At 43.5% G+C, this 24,744-nt stretch overlaps 1 protein-coding gene across 11 annotated transcripts in view; it reads left to right on the plus strand.

Annotated features, from left to right (window-relative positions):
- The window catches only part of FYN (FYN proto-oncogene, Src family tyrosine kinase), a 210,241-nt gene that overhangs the window by 139,913 nt on the left and 45,584 nt on the right, over nt 1-24,744 (plus strand). For all 11 annotated transcript variants that reach the window (XM_003898298.3, XM_017958404.3, XM_009206262.4 and 8 more), the window contains 3 exons: nt 11,596-11,853; nt 16,442-16,538; nt 22,916-23,014. In XM_003898298.3, coding sequence (XP_003898347.1) covers nt 11,607-11,853; nt 16,442-16,538; nt 22,916-23,014 — 443 coding nt within the window. In that variant the 5' untranslated portion in view covers nt 11,596-11,606. The remainder of the gene's footprint in view (nt 1-11,595; nt 11,854-16,441; nt 16,539-22,915; nt 23,015-24,744) is intronic.

A 24,744-nucleotide genomic window follows, 5' to 3' on the forward strand; every position in this document is an offset into this window, starting at 1 on the left:
ATGCTTTCTGACTGCCTACTTTATCTGCATTCACACCAAAACAGCTGCAAGAAGCTTTGAAATTCTACACCACGGCAGGGGATGCAAAAGTTATCCCTGCTGTTATTGCTGATTTCTGGCAGCCTGAATAAAGTGCCAACACAAAGACCCAGGGGCTGGGGGACTGGGCTTCATGTTATTCTTCAAAGGAAAGACACCAGCCTCTGTCCCAAAAACACAGTGCAAGTGGCCTCACATCCAAATTCTCAGGCTGGTAGATTTAGATTGGGCTGTGACTTCATAACCAGATAAATGATCAGCGAAAATGGGAGACATGGAGACCACAAGCACCGTGCTATCAGCTCAGAGGTGAAAGAAGTCAAGTCTCCTTCTTCAAAGTCCTTTCTGTGTCTTTAAAGGAATTGGATCTTCTTGACTGGAACTAGTGAATTAAAGAAAGAGAAAAAGAATGCACTGTTTTTTGAAAGGATGAGGCCACATTTGCAGAATCATCTGGCGAGGAACCTCTATAGAGACTGGGAAGATTGGCAGGGCGGGTTTTTGTTCGGCCTTGGAGAGTGAACCTCCTCGGCTTTCATTCTCAGCGGTCCTTGTACTCGGGGAGGGGGCATTGATGACGCCCGTTCAAACAGCCGCTTTGTACTAATGTGTTTTCTTGTGGCTCTGCCAGGTGACACCCTGACCCTTGGGCCCTCGGCCAGTTCTGCCACCACTATTCCTTAAACAGGCGCAGCCCAGAAAGCCAGGCTCTGCCACTGTGGCCCAGATGTGACACTGACCTTCCTGTTTCTCTTTGCTGGTTCGTGAATAGAAGTCCATGTTTTTGTTTTTCTTTTCTCTTTTTCTCTGGTTGGTTGGTTTTATAGAATGAGGGTAAGGAGGGTAGAAAGATACTCGATTGGATATCAACATCAGGAAGAAACATGTTTTCTGTGCCTAGTGTTTCTGAAAATTTTCAGATCGCATGAACTAGTGTTGCCTACCGTTCTGTGCCCTGCTTGGATTGCCCCAGGTTCCAGGGACAGTGGCTCAGAGTCCAAGCATTAAAATGCCCAGCTGAGTGTCTCAACAGGAAAGGGTGAAGGCAACAAGAGCGAGGGCAGGCCCCCTTCGCTCCCCACCAATCGGCATCCAAAGAACAAAAGTGCTTTGTTTCATCATCTCCACCTTCCTAGAGCCAAGCCCATGCGTGGTCTTCATGACCTCACTCACAGAGAGCTCCTGCAGACTCCTCAGGAATCAGATTGCCTTGGTTAGATGCCAAGGTAGACTTGAATGAGTACCGTCATTCTGAGTTTAGTGGGTATCCCCAAGTACCTACGACGTGTGGCCCAAAGGTTCTCAAAACCCCACTAATCCAGCCACCCTATTTTTGGTTCGGTTATCCCAGATTCCACACTTGTCCCCTACAGGGTCCTCTGCATGTGGCTTTGCCTTTTTTGTGCCCTTAATTAGATTTCTGTTGCTGTTCATCGATGTATACTCACCGCCCGCTCCCCACACTGCTCACTTTCCAGCACAGATTAGTTACGAGAACATGCTCAGCAGCCTTACCGTCCTTTAGTACCTTTCACCCTTCACATCTGCCTCTCAACAGGCTTCGGAATCAATCATTCTCGCCCTCTTAATTTTTCAGCTGACAAAGTGTACTTCATCAATGTGTGGTTGTTTCAACTTACATATACATTCAATCAGTAATTGATAATATTAAAAGGAACTTTCTTAAAGAAAAATAAAGGTGATTTATTCTCATTATAAAAAGAGTACATTCTTGGTATAGACAAATCTGAGAAATAAAGACGCAGAGAGCAAAGAAAGAACAGTTGCCCATAGTGTTATCAGCTGCACACCACCATAATCTCAGCATGTTTCCTTCCAAAGAGTTTTCTAGGCATTTGTTATATAGTTGCAATCATGTGATCCTTCCTAATATAACAGGAACATTTTTCCATATTGCTGATAATTTAAGTAAATATAAGTTTTAATTTCTGCTTAACTTGTCTTTATGGGCATACCTTACAATTTACTTTAGCCATTGCCCTCATGCTAAACAACTAACAAGTTTTCTAATTTTTCAAATGATAAATAATACTTCATGGAACCTCTTCATGTCATTTTTTAAAACGCATGTCTTTAGCACACATTTACAGGTTCAAGGACATGCCCCCCGCACCTCCCACCACCCGAAACCTTTTTTTTTTTTCTTTTTGAGACAGAGTCTCACTCTGTCACCCAGGCTGGAGTGCAGTGGCACCATCTCAGCTCACTGCAAACCTCCACCTGCCTGGTTCAAGCGATTCTCATGCCTCAGCCTCCCAAGTAGCTAGGTTTACAGGGGCCTGCTACCACACCCATCTAATTTTTGTATTTTTAGTAGAGATGGGGTTTCACCATGTTGGCTAGGCTGGTCTTAAACTCCTGGCCTCAAGTGACCTGCCCACTTCAGCCTCCCAAAGTGCTGGAATTACAGGTGTGAACCACCACACCTGGCCGGGTATACCCATTCTTAAGAATTTTTTATATTGCCAAATTGGTTTACCAAATGGTTTTACACTGATTTCTGGTCTTCTATCAGCAATGTAAGAGAGCAATATTCATTTCAAGGAAACTTCATCACTATTGAGTATACTTATTTGTTTTAATGTGTGAATTTAGAGGTGAAACATAGTATCTCACTAAATTGTATTTCTCTGATTACTACCAAAGGCAGTATTCTCTCATATGTTTCACAAATTGTTTTTCCTTTTTTTGTTGTCAATTTATGTTTCTGTTTGCCTAAACTTAGAGTTTCTCTTCTCTGTATAAATTTCTTATATATTAAAATATTAATCCAAGAGAGTTGAAAACGTATCTCCACAGAAAAACTTGAGCATGAATGTTTGTTGCACTATTATTCATAAGAGCCAAAACGTAAAAACCCAAATGTCCATCAATTGATAAATAGGTAAACAACATCTGGTATATCCATACAGTAGAATATTTTTTAGTCATAAAAAGGAGTGAAGTACTAATACATGTTACATGAATGAACCCGGAGAACATTATACCAAGCAAAGGAAGCCAATCACAAAAGGCCACGTATGGTGTGACTCTATTGATATGAAATGTCCAGAATAGGCAAATCTATAGAGACAGAAAGCAGATTAGGGGTTGCCAGGGGCTGGGGAGAGAAGGGAGTGGGTGGCGATTGCTTAATGGGCATGGGTTTCTTTCTGGAGCGATGAAATGTTCTGGAATTAGATCATGGAAATGGTCTCCTTTGTAAATGTACTAAAACCCATTGGACTGTGTGCTTCAAGAGGGTGAATTTTTTGGTGTATGAATTATATCTAAATTTAAATATAATAAAAGTTTTAAAAATATTAACTACAAGGGGCTTTTCTATGGTCCAAAAAGGGTTGGGGACAGGGGGTGGAGCCCGAAAAAACTTTACAACCTGTGCTCTAATTCTTTCTGAAACCTTTGGCATAGGTAGGGTTAAAACATATTATCCTTGTTTTTATCACCATTTCACTCTTGTCTTAACCCTGAGATCCAGAGCAAAATGAATTTAAGAAGAAAATGTTCTTACCCTTTTCTTGGAGTCTTTCCATGGTTTGGTGTTAAAACCTCATTTGGCCATTTAGGTTTGGGACTGGTTCCAACATTCAGTTGACTGCAGTCTTAAATCTCACCATTGGGGTCTGACTGATGCTTCCATTTCTCTTTTCTTGAGTGCTTTTGAATCTTCGGGCTGGAGAAATGGCAGGCTATGCAGAAAGGAAGGAACATGTTTGTTGCAGGGATGTGAGCAGCTGCTTCTCAGCCTGGGGGCCATTTGAACAAGAAAAGCCAGAAATGGGGACCCACAAAACTATTATAGGTGCCAGCAGTATGGCTTATTCTTAAAGTAACATGACATTTTAAGAGTGATTTATATTAGTTCGGTTCCCTTGCTGTGCAGTATGAGACAAGGTTCATCCTCTTTCCCCCTCCAGAGAGGCTTTCAAAGTCATGCGTAAATGATCGAATGGGTCCAACTTCACTTATTTCTGAAGCAAAACTTGGGTTTGATTTTTAAGTAGGCTCTGTTCTTCCATGATTGCATGTGGCTAGTGTCTGCATTGTGTAGATTCCCACTTTTACATCTATCTTCTCACCTCAGAGACTGTAATATTTTAATACTTGCATTTGGCGAGGGGCTCTCCCTCACAGGCTCCACCAAGAGTAGAAAGCTGTTATCTTGTGCTTGGTGGAGGCATTAGATGTGTATCTCAGTTTATGCAGTAAATATGTTCCAGAAAGTTTTGCCTGTAAAGCAAATCATATTTTAAGTGCAATAGGAAAACTGATTTTTATACCAAGGAAACCAGTGCCAGCTCCTTCATGATTCTTATAAATACCCTTGCCATGACTAGGAAAGATGAGGAAATTAAGGGCTGCTTCAGTGTCACTGGCCCAAATAGTCATTAAGATGCCAAACCACATGTGATCACTGCACCTAGTGTGGTCCAGCACCTCTACAGAATCCACTGTCTTGGGGGAATGGAATCTGAATTGGGGATGGAGGTGAGGCCTAGTCCCTGAAATCAGTGCCTCCATTAGTAATGTGTATTAGTGAATTCTCACCCTGTTGTGAAGAAATACCTGAGACTGGATACTTTATAAAGGAAAGAGGTTTAATTGACTCACAGTGCCGCATTGCTTGGGAGGCCTCAGGAAACTTACAGTTATAGCGGGAGGCAAAGGAGAAGCAGGCACCTTCTTCACAGGGCAGCAGGATGGAGTAAGTGCAAGCAGGGGAAATGCCAGACGCTTATAAAACCATCAGATCTCGTGAAAACTCACTATCATGAGAACAGCATGGGGGAATTGCCCACATAATTCAATTACCTCCACCTGGTCCTGCCCTTGACACATGGGGATTATAGGGATTACAATTTGAGGTGACAGTTGAGTGGGGACACAGAGCCAAACCGTACCATAATGTGTGAGATATTGAGCTCTGTGGAACCAGTTCTTCCCTATAGGATTTTTCCCTCAACACCTCCAGCCCTCACACCCACACCCTTGCATGGACTGGCCAGGATTCCATGGTCAGGAGACAGCTCTAGTATAGAGACTCTGTGTGTTCGCCATGGAATCAGGCTGTCTGATTTCAAATCCCATCTCTATGACTGACATAGCTGTGGACAAATTCCCCAACCCCTCTTTTCCTCCCTTGTAAAGTGTGGGGAAATAGTAATACCTATGTTTTAGAGTTGTTACTAGATTTTAATGGGACAGCATTTTCCAGTGTCCAGCCTGCACGTAGGCTACAGGGAACACTGATTGGATATTGGTCATGACTGCTGAAATTGGAGCCATCATCCCCATGGTGCCCATCCCACCAAAACATGCATTAGTTTTCTGCTGCTGCCTAACAAAGTACCGCAAACTTAGTGGCTTAAAACAACATCCATCTGTTAGCTCACATTTCTGTCAGTCACAAGTCCAGGCACAGAGGGGATTCTCTGCTCAGCAAAGCCGAAATCAAATGTTAGCTGATTATGTTGTTGTTTGAAGGCTTGATTAGGGAGGAATCCATTTCCAGGTTCATTCAGGTTCTTGACCAAGCTGTTCTCAGCTCTGACCACCCATGTGTCTGGCCACACAGCCCCTTCATCTTTCAAGGCAGCTGTGGAGAATCTCCCTCATAATGAAGGCCTCTTGCAGTTTTAATCTACTTTTCCAGGAACTGGCATACCTTTCAAGGGTTCGCCTGATTAGGTCAGGTCCACCCAGGATGATCTCTCAAAGTCGGCTGTGCCAAATAACATAACCCACTGATGGAATGACTACCCCATCATTCATAAGTCCTAGGGATTTACAGGGCACGTACACTGGGAGTAGAAGTCCTGGGAGACAGCTCAGAATTCTCCCTACCACACTGTCATTCAGCAAGGCACATATTTTCACTCACTCCCTCCAGTTGGCAGCAAAGAGAGGACTTTCCCACATTGGCAGAGCCCTGCATGCTTTTTTTCATAGCTGGGCTGGGGCCACTGGCTGAACCCAGCACCAGTGCTGAAAGTAGTTCAGCCCTCAAGTATTAACATCTCCGGAGGGCCAACCCAGCAGTGTCTTTTTCTCTGCTTCAGTACCTTGGGAAATGCTTGTGATCCCAAGAGTGGCCAGCATAGCCCTGCTTTCTGTCCAGCCTCCTCGGTCCTCCCTGGGCCTTTTGTCCCGGCTGTCCCCAGAAGGCAGCACTGCCTGCAGTCTCTCATGGGGTGTCAGGATCATCTGATGCAGTGTGCTACAAAGGAGAAAAGCCCCATTGTAAAGGATCGAAAGGTGCTGGGAAATTAGGAAATTTGGGTGACAGGTTCTGTGGTCCAACCTCATTGCTACTGATGTGGTACTCAACTGTCTCTGAATGTCCTCCTGCTCCCAGTAATGACATGGGGGAAAACTAAAGAAGGCTTTCGTAGGCTTTCAATGGATTAACTCTCTCCACTGAGAATGTAGCAAAAGTCCTCAAGTAGATTGTTATGGGTGTTTCTAATTTTACGAGGATCAAGAGCCCTGTGCCATGAATCTTCTATCCTGAAGTCAAATAATTTCAGATGTGTCTCTGCCACATCTTATCCTTTTCCTAATGCTATTCCTGCTGACTGAAAAAGTGTGTTTGCTTGATAAGCTTCCAGTTTTTGCTTTTTTCCTAGAAAAGTGTGAAACCATGCAGTTGATCTGCAATTCAGCTTTACATTCTTTTTTCAACTGCCCCCATCTCAGTTGCTTGCATTTGGTTTCTAGGTTCATTTCCCTTCCTTGTTCTTATACTTCCATTATGATACCAGGAAACATGCCACCTCTAAGTGTGGGCCAAATGTGGCTTTACCTGTCACTCTCCAAAGTCTGCTGGGGGCTGTCACTTCTTCACATCCACCTAGGTTGGCTTCTGAGACAAAAGAGCTTAAACCGCTGAAATTAAAGTTATTTGTTGTCAGTTCCACTTCCTCTTCCTGCCATTCCTCCTCTGCCTGCAAGTATATGTGTCTCAAGAGAAAGTAATTTGCTTGTACAGAAGACTGCCAGTGGCCTTTTTCCCATTTTGATACCTAGCTCCTGCACACACCTGAAATCTTACCATACGTCCTGCAAGCTTATAACTTGGGCATACTGGCATTGCTTTATTGATTGGCGCATGAGGAAATATGAATGTGTTTGTGTTTAATGTACATCTTGTAGACTGGATTGTGGTCTGTCTACATCAGGAGGAGGGAGTGTATGTTCAACCAGACTCATCTTGGATCGAAGCACCCTGTGCCTGTGGTAGTAAAGGATTGAATCTGTCCTTTAGGTCAGCTTCCGTCAATCACTACAGGGCTATGTGAAGAAGCATAGCTCCCATAGCATGGCAGCAGAAAGGGCTGTGATCTGTTGATCTGTTGATAATGTCTGCCCTGCTCATGGGAGCAGGGTGCAGCGTTCCTTGAATCCTGTGTCTGGCAATTCTTCCCAGGTTGCTTAACACTATTGGTGCATCGGAAAAGAACCACAGGACTAGGGAAATTTTAAGTAGATCAAGTTTTATTTCCATGGTAGAAACAGGGCCCCTCCCTTTGCAAAAGGATTGGAGAATAGAGGCTTCACAGCTGTAATCCAGACACCTTGACCACAGGCTCAGGATCCAATTAGTGAAAATGCCTTTCACCAGTTTTTCTAGGCATGATAGCCTGCAGAGGACTATAGCCATGAGTTCATGGCGTGTGATATTTTCCTGATGAGAGTAACTCCAGGGCTCCACGTCCACAATGGTCTCATTCAGTGTTTCCCAGTGCCCCAGGGATCTACAGCAAGTAAATTAGTGCATTCTATGTCACGATGCACCTACAGCATTGGACATAAAAGCCACAGCGCATAACTCTGCATAATAAAGGATATTTTTATTTTAGCGTGAATGATCAAAACTTTGCCTTGTAGCAAGGAGCCTGGGCACACTGAATACAGCTCATGTAGCGTCTTCTGACTCTTCTGTCACGAAGCAGTTAGCCTGACTGCCCCACAGGGGAGGAAGAAGACCGCAAGTTCCTATATAAATATTTTCATTGCTCTTAACTTTTAATGACTTGAAACTGCAGTTACTGATTTATTTTCACTTCTTCCTGTGTGTCATTGAAGAGAAGAGAGTAAGCAAGATCTGTATAGAAATGTTACTTAACTCCAAATGTCGAATGCACGAAGTGGTGACAGTGCTGTCTTTTCTATAAAAGAGGATTGTTTTCTCCAAAATAATTTTGATTATTTTTTAATTTATTTATTTAACTAATATTTATTAAGTGACTACTGTGTGCCAGGCACTGTTCTGGCCACGCAAGATACAGCAGTTAAAAAATTCCTGCTTTCAAGAAGCTGATGATTTTTCTTCTCTGTTACTTCATAAAATTATAAATAAGCTGCTAGTTGCTTATCATAGTATATTTCTTTTTTAAAGTGGATTTTGACAGATTATTTTTTCTTAGTTTGGTTAAATGTAGGATCCTGCTTTCTTCAGGGTTCTGATATGGGGCTTATTTTGTTTTGCTGGAGTTGGAAGAGGAGTTTGCAATGAGCGTTCTCATTACTTCTAGGTTCTGTTTCTCTATCACAGTGCACAAGCTTCTAGAGAAAAATCAGAGCACTTCTTGTCACACTTTAAAACTGCCTGCTTCTACCTAGCATGCCTATTCTCCTGAAGAAAGCATGCTGGGTTGTATGTTAATCACATCCATGTAAGGGAAACAGCTGTTAAACTGCTTCAAAGATGTAGATATAAATTCTGTCCTTTGTGTAAATCAGGATTTCTTGACCTTGACACTATTAACATTTGGGGCCAGGTAACTCTTGTTTGTAGGAGGCTGTCCTGTGCATTGCAGGAAGTTTTAGCAGCATTCTTGGACTCTACCCAGTAGGTGTCAGGAGTATCCCTCCCTCTGAGTGTGACAACCCAAAATGTCTCCAGACATTGCCCAATATGTCTCTTGTAGGGGAGTGGTAAAGTTACCCCCAGCTGAGAATCACTGGTGTAAGTGATGTGAGTCTATGATTCGAGTCTCACATTCTCTAATTACAGTAGATCAGTGAAATTCCTGGGAGGGGAAAAAAACATCTGGGACAGAAGTGTTTTCTGTCTGGTCTTTGCCAAAATGTGGAGCAACTTTCCACCATGAAAGAGTTAATATATGAGCAAGTTAATCAGTCTGATGAAGCAACATCAACAACAAATGATGAAATTCCTTTAGTACATCATGCCTTGGAAATAGCTTGCATTTCCTATTGGAAACTTGTTAAAATCATATCCATTTACCATAAGTTACAAAGCATGTTGGACACAGTATACTGTAAGTTAATCTCAAATGATTTAGGAGTAAATGTGTTCCAGACTTGGTGAGCTCAGCTCAAGCAGTAGGCGTCTCTTTTCCAAACATTTTCATTCTCAAGAACTGACATTCAATTCAATAAGTATTTATTGAAATGTGTTATATGAGAGAGCTTTAGAACAGTCTGATACTGCTCCCATCACCCAGTCCAGCAGAAAAGCAGTGCTCAGAAGAGTGCCCAGGGAGCACTCTTCTGATGTGGCACCTCCTGCATTGGTTTGCAAGATAGTATAGAAAAGCGTGCCTTCTCCTTCGCCGCCTCAAGCCCTTCCCATCCTGTGCCAGCTGTGCCCTCCCCAGTGAATAAATGTTATTAAACATGATGTCATGTGTTTCTTATTTGATTCTTTAGTCCCAAATGGGCTGGTTTGCAGTTTTGGCAGGGACCTCCACTGGCCTGTTCTACCTGACACCTGTCGGCTTGATGGGGTATTGCAAGTCCAAAGGGGGACCATTTAACCAACTTGTATTTCTGAATCTTCTTCACTTCTCACACACATACCAGTAGATTTTAAAATGCAAGGTACACTGGTGATAAAAATCACAGGAGGGGCCTGGCACGGTGGTTCACACCTGTAATCCCAGCACTTTGGGAGGCTGAGGCGGGCGGATCACCTGAGGTCAGGAGTTCGAGACCAGCCTGGGCAACATGGCGAAACCCTATCCCTACTGAAAATACAAAAAATTAGCCGGGCGTGGTGGCGGGCGCCTGTAATCCCAGCTACTTGGGAGGCTGAGGCGGAGGTTGTAGTGAGCCAAGATCGCACCACTGCACTGCAGCCTGGGCGACAGAGTGAGACTCATCTCAAAAAAAAGTCACAGGAGAGATCGGCTTTGATACAGAGATAAAGAAAGGGTAAAAGAGAAACATAATAGGCTCCAGAATCTTCACTCATCTGGTTACTATTTATTGTTCCAGGCACTGGCAGTGTAACTATGATGAAAACAGACAGTGTCCCGCTTTCCTGGAACTTGCAGTCCATTGGGCAATGAGACAAGTGGACAGGCCCTGTTATAATATGGTGCCAGGGGTGCCAGAAGGAGGGAGATGGGGATGCCATGGGAGCGCTTGGGAAAGCAGCCCAGCCTGGAAGGGCAGGAAAGTCAGAGAACGCCTTGCAGAGGAAGCGGTGCCTTATTAACTAGGACATGAAGGATACATCGCATATCAAAGAGGAAGGGGAAAAAGTGTTCAAGGCTATGTCCCGAGGCCCGAAGCGGGTGGAGGAATGGAGTCTTTGAGGATCGGAAAAGTTGGGCGTGTTTGAATAGGAGAGCTCAGACAGGAAGAGTGGGAAGTAAACAAGGAGGAGGAAATGAGGATGCTTCTCAGGATGCTGACTGGAGCAACTGGGTCACTGGCAGTCCCGTTTACTGAGATGAGGAGCCTGGGAGAAGTGGGTTTGAGGAGGGTGGGGTGGCAACAACTCAAGTTTTTAATCCGCCACTAACTCCATAACATGGGAATGATTTTTTTTTTTAATGTCTTTGAAGGATGTCAAAAGCTAATGGAAATTTGAAAAGTTAATTAGCAGCTGTAAGTAATTTCGTTACTGTAGGCTATCGTGACATCCTGCAAATGTACTCGGACCTCTTAGGTTCTGCCGATTTTATTTTTCATCCAGTAACTAGTTCTTAGTTTTGATACTTAGCATCATCTTAGTGCTTAAAATTGACCAGTTTTGTGCCTGAAGATTAGGTATCCGTGAGTGAAGCAGTCTAGTGACTTGATTGAAGGTTGTATTCTGGCTTATCCAACAGTCCTGCGCCCTCTTCCTTAAATTTCTTGTGCCCTGATGGGAGTTTTTATTCTAATGTTGCATAGACTCATTCTACAGAGCATATATATATTTTTTTTAGATGGCTAAAGAAAGGCAGAATTGGTAAGTATGATTGGACAGTCTGTAGGCAGGTGTATGCTGTTACAGAATTTTAAGAGGTACAGGCCTCAGTCGAGGAAAGTTGCTGCATGGTGAACATTGTGCTCTTTGATGATGCTGTCATCCAGAACATATGGGGAACAAATGTGATTGTGGGGTCAAGGAACTGAGCTTCCTCCTAACCATCCCCCCAGCCACTGCCTTTCCTCATGCCCCTCATAGGCCTGAAATAGCCAACAGTGAGCCTTGTCAATTACTCCTCGTTAACTGGAGAGCAACCCAGCAACTAGGGAGCATCCCAGCTTACGTGACCCCTTTTTTGTCTCTGGCAGGAATTTAGATAATGGGCTGTGTGCAATGTAAGGATAAAGAAGCAACAAAACTGACGGAGGAGAGGGACGGCAGCCTGAACCAGAGCTCCGGGTACCGCTATGGCACAGACCCCACCCCTCAGCACTACCCCAGCTTCGGTGTGACCTCCATCCCCAACTACAACAACTTCCACGCAGCCGGGGGCCAAGGACTCACTGTCTTTGGAGGTGTGAACTCTTCGTCTCATACGGGGACCTTGCGTACGAGAGGAGGAACAGGTAAGCCCCCAAAGTCACGGAGTGTGGAGAGGGGGCAGCCGCCCTTAACTCTTTTGGCAATTGAACATCTGGGTTCCCATCACTTCCCTTTGACTAGGGGTTTCACATTAAGTTTCTAATATGTCTCCTCTACTAGATGAGGGGCTGTAAGAAAAGCCAGAGCTTGATGTACAAACAAAATGCTTGGCTACAGGGTTGCAAGGTGCCCCAAGTTGCTGCTCTGAGGATTCTGTATGGGTTAGTGAGCTACAGCTTTCTACTGAGGCACTGTAGGTTAATGACTCTCAGCCTCGCCTGGCTGGTTGGCACAGAAGAACTAGGGCAGCCTTTTCAAAACACGGATGCCTGAGCCATGTCCCAGTCTTTTGAATTAGAGGCTCCAGGACTGGGTCTGGGTGTGTGTATTTTGAGTTCTGTAGATATTAATGTACTCCCTCTTCCCACCCACTTCTTCCTAATCCTCAGCCTGCCTTTCTCTTTTTCTTTTTCTTTTTTTTTTTCAGTTTCCTTGTCTTTCATACCACAAGGCTGTATTTTGCTGCCATGTGTATTTGCTGACTTAGCTAATACTTTGTAAAATATCTGGCATACATTCTCAGACATATGTTTTCCAAAATATTTGTAAGTTATCTCATGCATCCTTAGTCGTCCAAATTTTCTCTGAGTATGTGAACCATGGTAACTAGATATTTGACATTATTTGTTCCAAAATTATTTTGTTTATTGCAAAAGTTTGAAAGAACACAGCATCTCTCAGCTCATCTGGCAGCAGATGTCTTATATAAAAGTTTTAAAGAATGCGGTATCTTTCAACCCATCTGGCAGCAGGTACCTTTTCACCTAGGGAGGAGGCACTACTAAGGCATTAGCAAGTATTTTTTCCCTCTGCACCAAACACACATCAGTGTAGTTGTATCGAAAGGCCTGACCCTGAGCCTTTGGACATTATCTACTTCTCTTCTGCTAGCCTAGCACGCTCTGCCCAGTAGAAGTGTTTATGTTCACCCTCCTGCTGTGGTGACTTTAGCTTTCCTTTCAACCCAGGCCTTGCATGGGGATGTCTTCTGGGGATGCAGGAGAAAAAAAGAGGCGAAAACACACCCAACGCAACCCCCATCGTCGTGCCTACCATGAGAAGCATGGGGGTTTTGCCAGCCTAGACTGTTAATTCTGCTGACACAGCCATTATCCTTGTTCATTCATTCATGAGTGCTGGATATGGACCCCTGTGTCTGCAGGTATCATTCATTAAAGTCACTAGAGAGGGCCACTTGTGTTGAGCATGTGGGTCTCCACTACAGTCAGGAGCAGTCTTCGTCTAAGAGGCTACCTGATCCCTTATAACATTTGAAAGTTAAAACACAGTACCCCCAAATGTTGGCAGATTTTTCTGCCTTGAATTATTTGGTTTTAATATATATGCATGTCCCTTCTCCCAACACTGCCTTCAGTCCTGTAGGGCCAAGAACAATGTCTGTGTTTCTCTGTAACCTCCTTTGATTCTCCCCTCAGTTCCCGGAACATGGAACAGAAAAGCCCTCAGTGAGAACTTGTCAGCTGATGCAAGGAGATAGTGGGGTGCTGGTCTTCATGTGCCTTGCCTTCCATACAGTGGAGCTGGCTTGTCTTCATTTTTAGGTTGTTTTTAAAGAAGGGAATCTGGTCATGGAGTGTTAAATAAGAATAGGCATGACCTTACAGCCATCCACATTTTTGTTTTAAGCCAATCTCTTTTCTTACCTTCCAAAGAAACCTAAGGAAAGAAAGACAGTTGCCAAGTGAGCCTTGCTTTGCGTGGTCAGACCTCTGAATGCTAACTCTCCTGAGGAAAGTCCCACTTGGGATGGGGCAGAAAGACAAGCCCCACTCCTCTCTGTGGTCCTTGAATAGTACCATGACACATTTCTTCCCTTGGAACTACCTATACAGCAAACTGGCAGCTTGGTAAAAAAGTGGGCTCTGGCCGGGTGCAGTAGCTCACACCTGTAATCCCAGCACTTTGGGAGGCCGAGGTGGGTGGATCACTTGAGGTCAGGAGTTTGAGACCAGCCTGGCCAACATTGCGAAACCCTGTCTCTACTAAAAATACAAAAAATTAGCCAGGTGTGGTGGCAGGTGCCTGTAATCCCAGCTACTCGGGAGGCTGAGGCAGGAGAAGTGCTTGAACCCACGAGGCAGAGGTTGCAGTGAGCTGAGATCACGCTATTGCACTCCAGCCTGGGCGACGAGAGTGAAACTCCGTCTCAAAAAAAAAAAAATTTAACTCTCTTCATCATATAGATATATTTTTTCAATCTGTACAGAAGATCTTTCTTCATAATTTTTTTATAATTTAATGGTATCTACTATGTGATGTTTAAATATTTTTTTTTAATGTACAGAGGTTATGTTTCCCAAATCTTACCCAGACGAGTATGGCACTTAGTTAGACATTTCTAGCAGCAGATTTCCCCTCGCCTCTAACCGAACTATCACATTTCTGTCTTAACTAATGCAAAAATATCAAGTAGTGAGAGACCCAGGTTTATAACTGTGCTAGGTACGTAGAGGCTGCTGCCTTCAGCCTGGACTTTCACAAAGTAGTAATATTCCAGGGAGCTTGTAACCAGTGATACCACAACTTTTAAAAACTAAAACAAAAACACATTTGTCTTATGACTATGTAATTTTCACTAGAATCTACACTTCTCAGAGCAGCAAGGACTTTAGAAACTATGAAATGTCACTGACATTTATCATCAAATACAAGCATAAAATGTAAGAACTAAAAAATACTCAAAAGAAATAACTGCTTAGCCCTAGCTCCTGAGCTGGGAGGATTTGGTCTGTGGAAACAGGGAGGGCCAGCAACCTGTTCCAGCACAAAAGAAAATAGACTGTGAGGTAGATAACTGATCATACACAGCTGACCAGACAAGTACACGGTTTTGGAAGACAACTTAATTTACCATTGCTTTTAAGACATATGCAATTGCCTTAATAAAAGAACTTTAATAACAGTGAATTATCTTATATGTACTAAAGTAGAAATAGCTGTGTATTTATGAATCAGGAATTTCATAGTTTCAAAATTGGTTTTCTTTACACTCGAACACTTACAGTGACGACATAAAGTGTGGCACCGCTTGGATCCAAATCTTCCTTCATGCTTTTTTGTTTGTGTGTGTGTGTCCATACATCAATTAAAATTGTAAAACCTGAATTTACAGTTTCTGTGGGTCTGGAATCTGCGAATGCTTCGTTGGGTCCTTCGGAATCTCTCACAGGCTGTAATCAAGGTGTGTTGGCTGGGCTACAGTCATCTCACAGTTTAGCTGAGAATGATCTGCTTCCAAACTCATGTAGTGCTGGCAAGATTTGGTGCCTCCCTGGCTGTTGGCCAGAGGCCACCTTCAGTTCTTGGTCACGTGGGCCTCGCCAGCATGGCACCTTGCTTCATCAAAGTACACAAGCTGAAGTGGCAATAGAGAGAGTCTGCTAGAAAGGCAGAAGTCACCATCTTTTGAAGCCCAGTCACTTAAGGGACTGCACATTCTGTTGAGTAGAAGCAAGTCGTTAGATCCAGCCTACACTCAAGGGGAGGGGCTTGCACGAGACATGAATCCTAAGAGGCAGGAATCACTGGGGACTGTGTTAGAATTATGCCTATTGGGTTGAGCATGGTAGGTCACACCTGTAATCCTAGCACTTTGGGAGGCCAAGGCAGGAGGATCGCTTGCGCCCAGGAGTTCGAGACCAGCCTGGGCAACATAGTGAGACCCCCATCTCTATTAAAAAATGTATATATATGCCTAATTACGTGGAGGAAATCCTAGGCCAAATGACACTGGATAGTCTCTGCTGCTGCTAGCAAACTTCTGCAAAGTAGGAAGGGCCTCTCCAGAGAGTCAGCCAGATGAGACGACTTAGGGTGGATGTGAGGAAGAGTGAGCGCTACAAGACAGTGTGAGGAGAGGTGAGTTCAAGGTAGAAGGAGGACAAGGGAGAGGGTTCCATTTTCAGCAGTGGGGCTGAGCAGCACAAAACTGCAAACCCAACTGCAGATGCCGAGAGCAGTACATCCTCTAATTGGGGTGAATGTTACAGAAAGAGTCTTCTTTAAATGTCCCCAAGCTGCAGGAGGTCTTTCCTATTACATTCTATATTACTGTTTTACCAGGAGAAAGGGTGGTCCATTTTACCCAGAACCTAACATGGGCTCCAAGTGGAGGAGAAGACGTGACCAGCAAAGGATGTCAGTAACTGCCACAGAGCCCTGCAAACCTGAACCCTGATGCTGACGCTGCCCTTTCGTTTGGGACGTGATTTTAGTATCTCCCTGCTCCTCAGCACTCATTCAAAGCTATTACAGAAAGAAGCCCTTCAGCTGCAGGTTTTTATCAGATCCAGTAAGGCTTCCCTACAAAGACCAAGGCATAAACACAGCCCTGTGACTGTGGTTTTGACACATTAATTACAACACCTCATCACGTTATTAGTGCTGACTAGATGTAGATTTTGAGAATGAGATTTTAGTGAAGATCTAATTTCTTGGAATTAATTTCCCCTTGTGTAATAATCTCCCTTCTTGTGAATTTCGTTTTGGCAGGAGTGACACTGTTTGTGGCCCTTTATGACTATGAAGCACGGACAGAAGATGACCTGAGTTTTCACAAAGGAGAAAAATTTCAAATATTGAACAGCTCGTAAGTTTGGAGAGGGAGGAGAAGCATGTATACCTTTCAGGTTGGGAAGGGGTCTTGTATTTCTGGTCTGCACCTCTTCAGATGTCTGAAATCCTAAAAGAACAGTCACTAAATTCACTAGTTTACAACAATATACTATGAGAAAAAGAAGAGTCAGTGACACAGTGCAGTATTTTATGGCACTGTGTGTCCAAGGAGATTTTTGGAGAGTACCAAAAATACTAGCACAGTCCGTGTTTATTGGTTTTGGTTTAGGTTTAAAGGTTGTAAAATCACCAGCATCACTCTCCATAGCCCTGAGTGTTTCTACAAACCTACAGTTTCAAGTGATTGGCACAAGCCTTGGCTACCCACATTTCATGCTCTCTGCCTTGAGATTTTCTTCACGTTTCACATGTTACACTAGCTAAGCCCTCACTTGAGGCTTGCAACAAGTTCTTTGTTTTATAAACTGCTAAACATTTCATTGGTGAAGCCCATGGAGGCGTTTCACTGTAATGAAAATTTGGGAGTGACTGGAATCTTTTGGAGCCAAAAGAAGTGATTTCACCCACTCATGAATGAATATGCTGCATGGTTGTTTAACATTGGCCAGGAGGAACAACAGTTAAACAGGCAGTGGGGGGATTTCAAGAGTGAGGACCACTCACTTTTCAAATCCTGCTTTCAATACCTCCATAAGAAGAGTAAACATGGGTCAGATTTTCTTATGGTTTATAAATACTTCCTCTGTTAGATGGAGGCAGTGTGCGCAGATGAGGCCCTTCAGAAAAAATCTAGGCTCTGAAGAAAGTGTCGGGTGGTTCCACATCGGCAAGCCAGGCATCTCCAGCGTCCCTATGAGTGCCCCCAGTGGTTGGGAAAGAGTGCCACGCAGGGGCTGAGGAGCACACCAGGAAGTTCTATGCCACCAAGTCTGGTTGCTTCTCCTCTGCTCTCTGAGCAAACCAGATTCCATGTCGGCAGAAGGACTTGGAGGCAGGCTCCTCAGCTTTCCCAGAAGGATGTGCCAGAGGGAGGAAGACGCAGCTCTGGTCACACTGCACGTCCCAGGAAAGAGGAGTGCTGATTGCCACAGGAACCTCCTTCAGGCCTGAAAACTGCCTCCTTGGAAAGCCCACCCTTCCCGGGAATGCCTCCTGGCTCACAGAACCATGCACTGAGGATATGCCGCCTTTCAACAGCAAGAACTGAATACCGCTATAAAGGGCTGATGAGTCTCTTCCAGACATCAGAAAGCACAATCTACATAGCCACAGGGTTTTCAAACATATATTAGGATTGTCATCATTAACAAAGGTGTGGGGTGGCTTTTTTTTTAACTCTTTATTGGAATACATGCAGAATAGTGCACATATCAAAAGTGTCCACAGTGATGTTGCACAGCAGTGTGAACATACTTACTGCCGCTCAACTGTACACTTAAAAATGAGTAAAACGATACATTTTATGTTGCCTGTATTTTACCACAATTTTCAAAAAGTATACAGTTTGCTGAATTTTCACAAGCTGAACATGCCTGTGCAGCCACCACCCAGGTCAAGAATAGTGTCACCTACACCCCCGGAGTCATCCTCCTGTAGCCACAGGAAGTTTTTTAAAAAATAATAAACAGCTGTCATTCACTGAAGGCTCCTGAAGTACCAGCCATGCGCTAAGTTACAAACGTTCTCATGCATTTTTCCACAACTGTCTGAGGTATGCATCGACGTCATCGTTTGACATCTGAGGAGCCAGAGGCCCAGATTAGGAAACTGCCCCAGAGCACGGAGCTGGCAGGTGGCAGAGCCCAGGGCGAGGTGCAGGGAGGCATCCTGAGAACAGTGTCAGGTTTGATCTAGGAGAGGCCCAGGTACTTTATCAAAGGGGAGGGGACCCTTCAAGTGACAGGAAGGTTTGGAGAGTTGACCGGGGCTGGGGAAGAGGGGATCGGGCTTTGATCCTCTCTGGGTATACCTCCTTGCTGTTCGTTGGAGTCCATTAACTTTGAATTCTGAAGTACCCCGCCCCTTAGCCTCCCCTGCATGCCAAGGTTGATTAGAAATTTCAAGACTATTTGTAAACTTTCAACTGCAAGAACCACGGAATAGTAGGAGCACAGAGCCAGCTCTCGGGAGGCTTTGTCCACACTGCACGTGCATCTGTGCATCAGGCCGGAGGGCGTTGGAAAGTTAGTCCCTGCCGATGTCAATCCCACGGCTTCTTCCTTTGTTAATCTGGAAAGGATCTGCAATGTCACCAAATTGAAATTTTAGAGAAACACTTAAGGAGGATCCAATCTGTCTCAATCTCTATTTTGTGACTTCCATGCACGGCCTTTGATATTTACAGAGTCCTTTGAGCCTCCAACCCTGTTCTTGTAGAGGAAAATATTACAAAGGTTCTCTTCCTCTTAATGTTCTTCCTTTCTGCCAATGGAATTCCATATCAGTGGAATTTTAAAATGCCCTTTCTCAAGGTTATAGAAAAGAAAAATAAGGTTTGTGTAACACGACAATATCCTGAAGTCCTGGGTAATAACAGGGAAGAGAAAATCGTGAAGGAAAAACAAAGCAATAATACGGAAGCAGATGGCATGTGGCTCCTCCCCTCCCCCATTCTCTCCCGCCTCTGGCTCTGGTCCTCAGAGGAGAGGGAGGAATGGGGCTCTGTTCTGCCAGGGCAGCTGCCACACCTCCTAGTGTGTGTCCTCCCACTCCCTTCCCTGGTGGGAGCCCTGGTGGCATTGGAGGCCACAGGGCTGGCTTTGTTAAAGTACAGCATACACCATGGGATGTGCATGTATGTATGTACCCAGCGGCGCTGTTCCTGCTGCCCAGCAAGGGGCAAAGGTGCTTCATTGACCTGTTGTAAGAGCTCAGTGTCATGTATTAGGACATTATTAAATTTGAACCCATTTTGCAAAATATTTAAGTTCATCCATTGTATTCCCTGTTTTCACATTTTAAGACTAGTCATTTACCATCTAGGAACAGTGACTCTATAAATGTAATACGTGTTTTACACAGAGTGGAGTAGTGGTCACAGCTGCAGGCAGGTTTTTTTTCTCTATTGTGATAAAAAAAAAATCCTGGTTCAGAGCCCCACCCAAGCATTTGATAAAACTGTTACTGACATACTCTCTAAAAATCAGATGGGTAGTGACTACATTTACAAAGAATCCAGCATTTATAATAAAAATGCTACGCTACTGAGCAGATCAAGGCTGACTTCTGTTGGCAAATAACTACTCCCTGGCTCCAAGGCTCTAGGGCTGCCAGCTCCTGGGCCCACAAGCCTGTGAGCAACTTTGGGGTTTGGGGGTAGGCTCTTTTCTTGGTGTGAAGTGTAGTGGGGGGATGGAATCTTTTAACAAGTCTTTAAATCAGAGGAACAGAGAGAGCTGTTATAAAACCTTAAAAGCCATTCTAAACCAGCGCCAGGCTTTAAATCATATATTTGAATTAGAACAAGATAACAAAGAATATCTCACCAAGTGTAAATTAAAGAAAAATCTGAACTATAAGAACAGCTTAAAGAAATACAGCTTTAACAATGCTAATTACCCACAGTAACTCAACAAATAAAAGATAACATAGTAGAGATCCTATTTTCCTAAACCAACATGAATATAGAGTATGTCTATTTATAGGTGAGTTGGTGCTTCTAGGGTATCAAAAAGATGACTTACTCATTTGCTCAGAGGCTCTTGATGAATATTTTGGGTCTGTACCAGCCTCTCTGGGCTCAACATGTGAGGTTCACTACATAATAAACATTGAATCTTTGTCACCTTATGTCTCCTTTGATGAAGATGATGACCCTGGAAAGCCTAGAAAAAGAGAAATCAAGGATTTTATCTTTCTCATGAGTAGCTGAAACCCCTTGTGAGATTAACAGGGTCAAGTGAGAAAATCATGAATTCTTGATTCATGACTTTAGAATGAGCTGATAATTGCATTCTGATCTGTGCTACACTATTTAGGTGCCTAGACCAAAATGAGATAGTTAATGCTAGATTTGAATTGGAAATGACTTCATTAATGCCAGATCACCTGAATAAGGCTGGGCTTGTCCCAGCCTGCAGCGAAATGTATTGGCTTCCCGCCCCCATTGACATCCTCAGATACCCTAAAATTGATGCTAGCCATTTTTTTTCTTAATTTAATTCAATTAGAACTAACTTGATGAAGGTTATCTTGCATTAAAAAACAATAAGCCTTTGCTACAAGCACTTAATTTTTTCCTCGCCATTTTGGAGCATTTCCCAGGCTGGGCGGGAGAGGGTGGAGGGGGAAGAGCGGGGTATTGTTACTTTTTATGATGAAATGTCTCCATCTAGTGGAACTTCAGAGCAGTAAATGCTGTCAATATATTAAAGTGAAGATTATGTCTCCGAAGCCATTTCCTTAAACACATACAGTGTTTAAAGAAAAAAATAAACTTCCACATATGTTCTTAGATGATATCCTTACAACTGTATGTATTCCTTTTGGAAGGCATAGAAGTGAGACCAGTACAAACTGTTAAGATATTAACCTTTTTAATGTCATGATTTGAACCTGAGAGGGGTGCTTACAGTAGGGGAGCAGCACAGTGCAGATCCCACCCAGTTGGTAACGATCTAGCTCTTAAGTTGGGCAGTGGGTTCACGGGGTTCGTATATGCTGTACCTATGTTCTTCAGTGTGTGTAAATATTTCCTAACAAAGATCTAGACATGAACTAAATTTAAGATTATGAATAAATCTAGACATGAACTAAATTTTATGAATAAAGAACTTTCTGAATATGAGTACTGTACTTTTGGTGGATTTGTAATAGGGTTAAAAAAAGAGATTAGGAAACTAATGGAAACATAAGGTTGTAAAAACCTGTGCCGGCACCTTGGGTTTTTTGTGGGCTATTCTATTCCTTATGCCACCAAACACTTTCCCACAACATCACCCGCAGCACACGCTGGCTTGTCACCTTTATTCTCTTGCTCTGTTAAATCCGATCTGGAGGCATTGCTCACTGCTCACCTTGCTCAGAGTCCAGCTTTAGAGAGCAGCCTCTGGAATAAGGCTCGAGTTTCATGTGGAGGCTGGTTTTTCTCTACCTGATTAAATCCGTCTGCGGAGCAGCTTTACCATGGCCAAAAGCCAACACATTTTTTTGCGTGTCTGAAAGCTTTGACACAGAACCCAGCCAAAAAAACGAGTTTTAAAAAAAATGCCTGGAGTTTTGCTTGCTGCCTCCAAGGACCAAAAATGGAGGAAGAGAAGGTGCCAAGCCCCAGGAGATCAGATTTGCTGGGAGGTCTGATTTGCTCGAGGGCAATCATGTCGTTGACTGCAGGCTGGTGGAAGGTTCTGCAGATACTCAATGGATGTCAGAGCCACAGCGCCACATCCATTGCCTCTCCGATGTTAATGGGATGAGGTACACACTCCATTCCTGCTGTTTGTCACAGGTAGCCCTGTGTGAATCTAAACAGATGAACTTGAACTGCTTAATGTACTCACTGGCTTTAAGATGAAAGTAGCTACAAGCTCCCCTTTCACCTCCTCTGAGAGCTCCCCAGGTTGATACCACACTGCCGTGCTGTGGCATGGAGCCTAAGGCAGTGCAAAGTGGCATGACTAAAAATCTCACTCCCTTGCCGAGTTTCTGTGCTCCCTGTGTGCGAGCACACGCAGCCATACCCACCCTCCCCACTTGCCCATCAGCCTCAGGCCAGTGCTCTGGACATTTGATGGAATCACCTCAGATTGAAAATGCCTGGGGAAGGCGAGCCTACTCTAGTCTTCATCATTCTACCTGTAGAGAGGTGTCTCCCCATTTTTTTGAGAGCAAGCCAGGCACGTGTTTAGAGCATGCCTTCATCGCTCACCAGACCTCCTAACCTCCCAGTGTTAGGATGTTAACATTTTTAATGTCATGATTTGAACCTGAAAGAGAGAGGTGCTTACAATAGGGGAGCAGCACCGTGCAGCTCAGATTGGCCTCAGACCTCCTAACAAGCTTCCCTTCCCAGATGATCTGCAGCTAACATGTTTTACTTAATTCGGCTGAGGCCGGGTTCCTTTTCCCTCTGTCCAAGTTGAGGACACTAACCAAGCAAAATGCCCCCTACCAAGGGAGACCTCTCATGGCCAGGGTCCCAGATTCTTAATTCACGACTAAGACAGGAGACAACCATGGGTTCATCTCATGGCTAACTCGAACTGGAACCTTCTGACCTTCATGTGGGGGCTGTGTTGGAATTCAGGGTAAAGGAATAGATGGGAGAAATCAGGTGGCATGATAATTAGGTGACAGTTACACATTTCAGACCACAGTGAGTCTGTAACTGCAAGCTGTTGAAATGGTCAACATATTTACTTTTCTTTTTTCTTTTTTCTTTTTTCTTTATAGGGAAGGAGATTGGTGGGAAGCCCGCTCCTTGACAACTGGAGAGACAGGTTACATTCCCAGCAATTATGTGGCTCCAGTTGACTCTATCCAGGCAGAAGAGTATGTTTCGTTTTATTTTCACTTAACTACTTGATTTTAAAAGTTGGTTGCCACAATAGAATGCCATTAACATTGGGCAGGAGGGGGAAGAAATTCACAGCAGTGATTAAGGCTGAGTTTTTCAGGCTTTCTGCGCTGGTTTTTACCCTGTGTAATACTTGCACTGTTATTAACTTCATGTTTTTCTTGAAGCCTGCTCACTTATTTTGAAAGAAAACTTTCTATCAATATCCTAAATGAAAACCCAGTAAAACTTGTCATAGATTAAAAGTAGCCATAAAAATATGAAATGCTAGCTAGATCATATATTTATTATTGCCGACCCAAGTTTCTCAGCCCGCAGTCTGCTCCCTCTGTCGGGGAGAGAGAGGAGAGAGGAGCAAGTAATTGCCAAAGATTAACCTAAGATTATTCTCCTAAGCATGATCAGAAATATTAAAACAGTGCTGAAAAGACATCTCCTATGCCCGGTAAAAGTGACTCGTATACAGTGTGTCCTCCCAACTTGGGAAATACTACAGTGATTTGGAACCTCAGTTGGCTTCTTTGATAGTAAATAGTGACGAGCAGTTATTTGGCGCAGCTATTCAACTGGTAGCAGTTTAGGAAGGTGTTCAGCAGGCTGAGGGATCTAGAGGGATAACCTTTCTCCCTTCCTCTGACCCGTGGGATTAATGGGCACTCCCAAGGGAAAGAACTGCCAGTGGCTGTTTGCCAGCTCTGACTTCTGAACTGAGGGAAGGAGAGATGGAGCCATGATTTCCCAAATGCAGGAACTTGGCCTCCTCCTGACACCTTGGGTCTCGCCTCTCTAGAAAGAGAGTTGAGAAAAGTCAGTCACCAAGCCCAACTTTTGGCTCCGATATTTAATTTCACCATGGATTTGTTTAAGCAGCGCAAGGGGGATTAGACTCCACACCCTAGCCAAATCCCCAGTTGGATTGTTCTCTTCTTTAATTCCCTTGTATTCCCTCTAAGAGGATCTGTTTTGTTTCTCACTCTCAAATACTCAGTGGTTCTTAGTTGTTTTTTTCTCCCAGTGACCGTGTTTCATCATCAGTGAATCAAGATATTTGTCTTTAATTTGTATTTTAGGGCAGATTTGCAAAAATCTTTGTGTTCTTTCAGAATAAAAAGTACCACCAAAATGTAGCATTACCCTGATTTAACTGGGAATTTGTCAGCTATATATTTAAGTTATTTTTATAATGGTCAACTTTTTAAATATTTTGTTTTTAAACAGTATTATTTTTTAAAATAATGCGTTTGGTTTTACATGTGTAATTAACTATTATTATCTTAAAATACTATTGTTTTGGTGCAATCCATTGTTCTAACAATTCTTTTTTCACCACTGTTTTACACAGCATTCTAATTGGGTTATGGGTACAAACCCAGAAAGCCATTTCTCACAAATAATTGGCGTAATAGTCTTTACACCACCTAGTGCTAGATTAAGGATTGTTGCACATTTTGGTGTTTCTAAAACTCACTGAGGAGCTAACACGCCGTGTCTCTTTTCTTCAGTGAAGCTTAATTCACAAAAGAATTTGACAGTGAACTCATAATACCTATATTCAAGCATAATGAATTGAAATTTCATTTTAGAATCTGGATTCTTTCACAGTTAAATATTCTAAAAATGGTTCCCACACACACATTCCAATTGAATGCTCCAGCATTCTCCCTTGGGTTTGGGGAGCACCTGCTGCTCATTCAGCACCTAGTGC

Source organism: Papio anubis, chromosome 6 (genome assembly GCF_008728515.1).
Source record: "Papio anubis isolate 15944 chromosome 6, Panubis1.0, whole genome shotgun sequence".
Classification (NCBI taxonomy): Eukaryota; Metazoa; Chordata; class Mammalia; order Primates; family Cercopithecidae; genus Papio; species Papio anubis.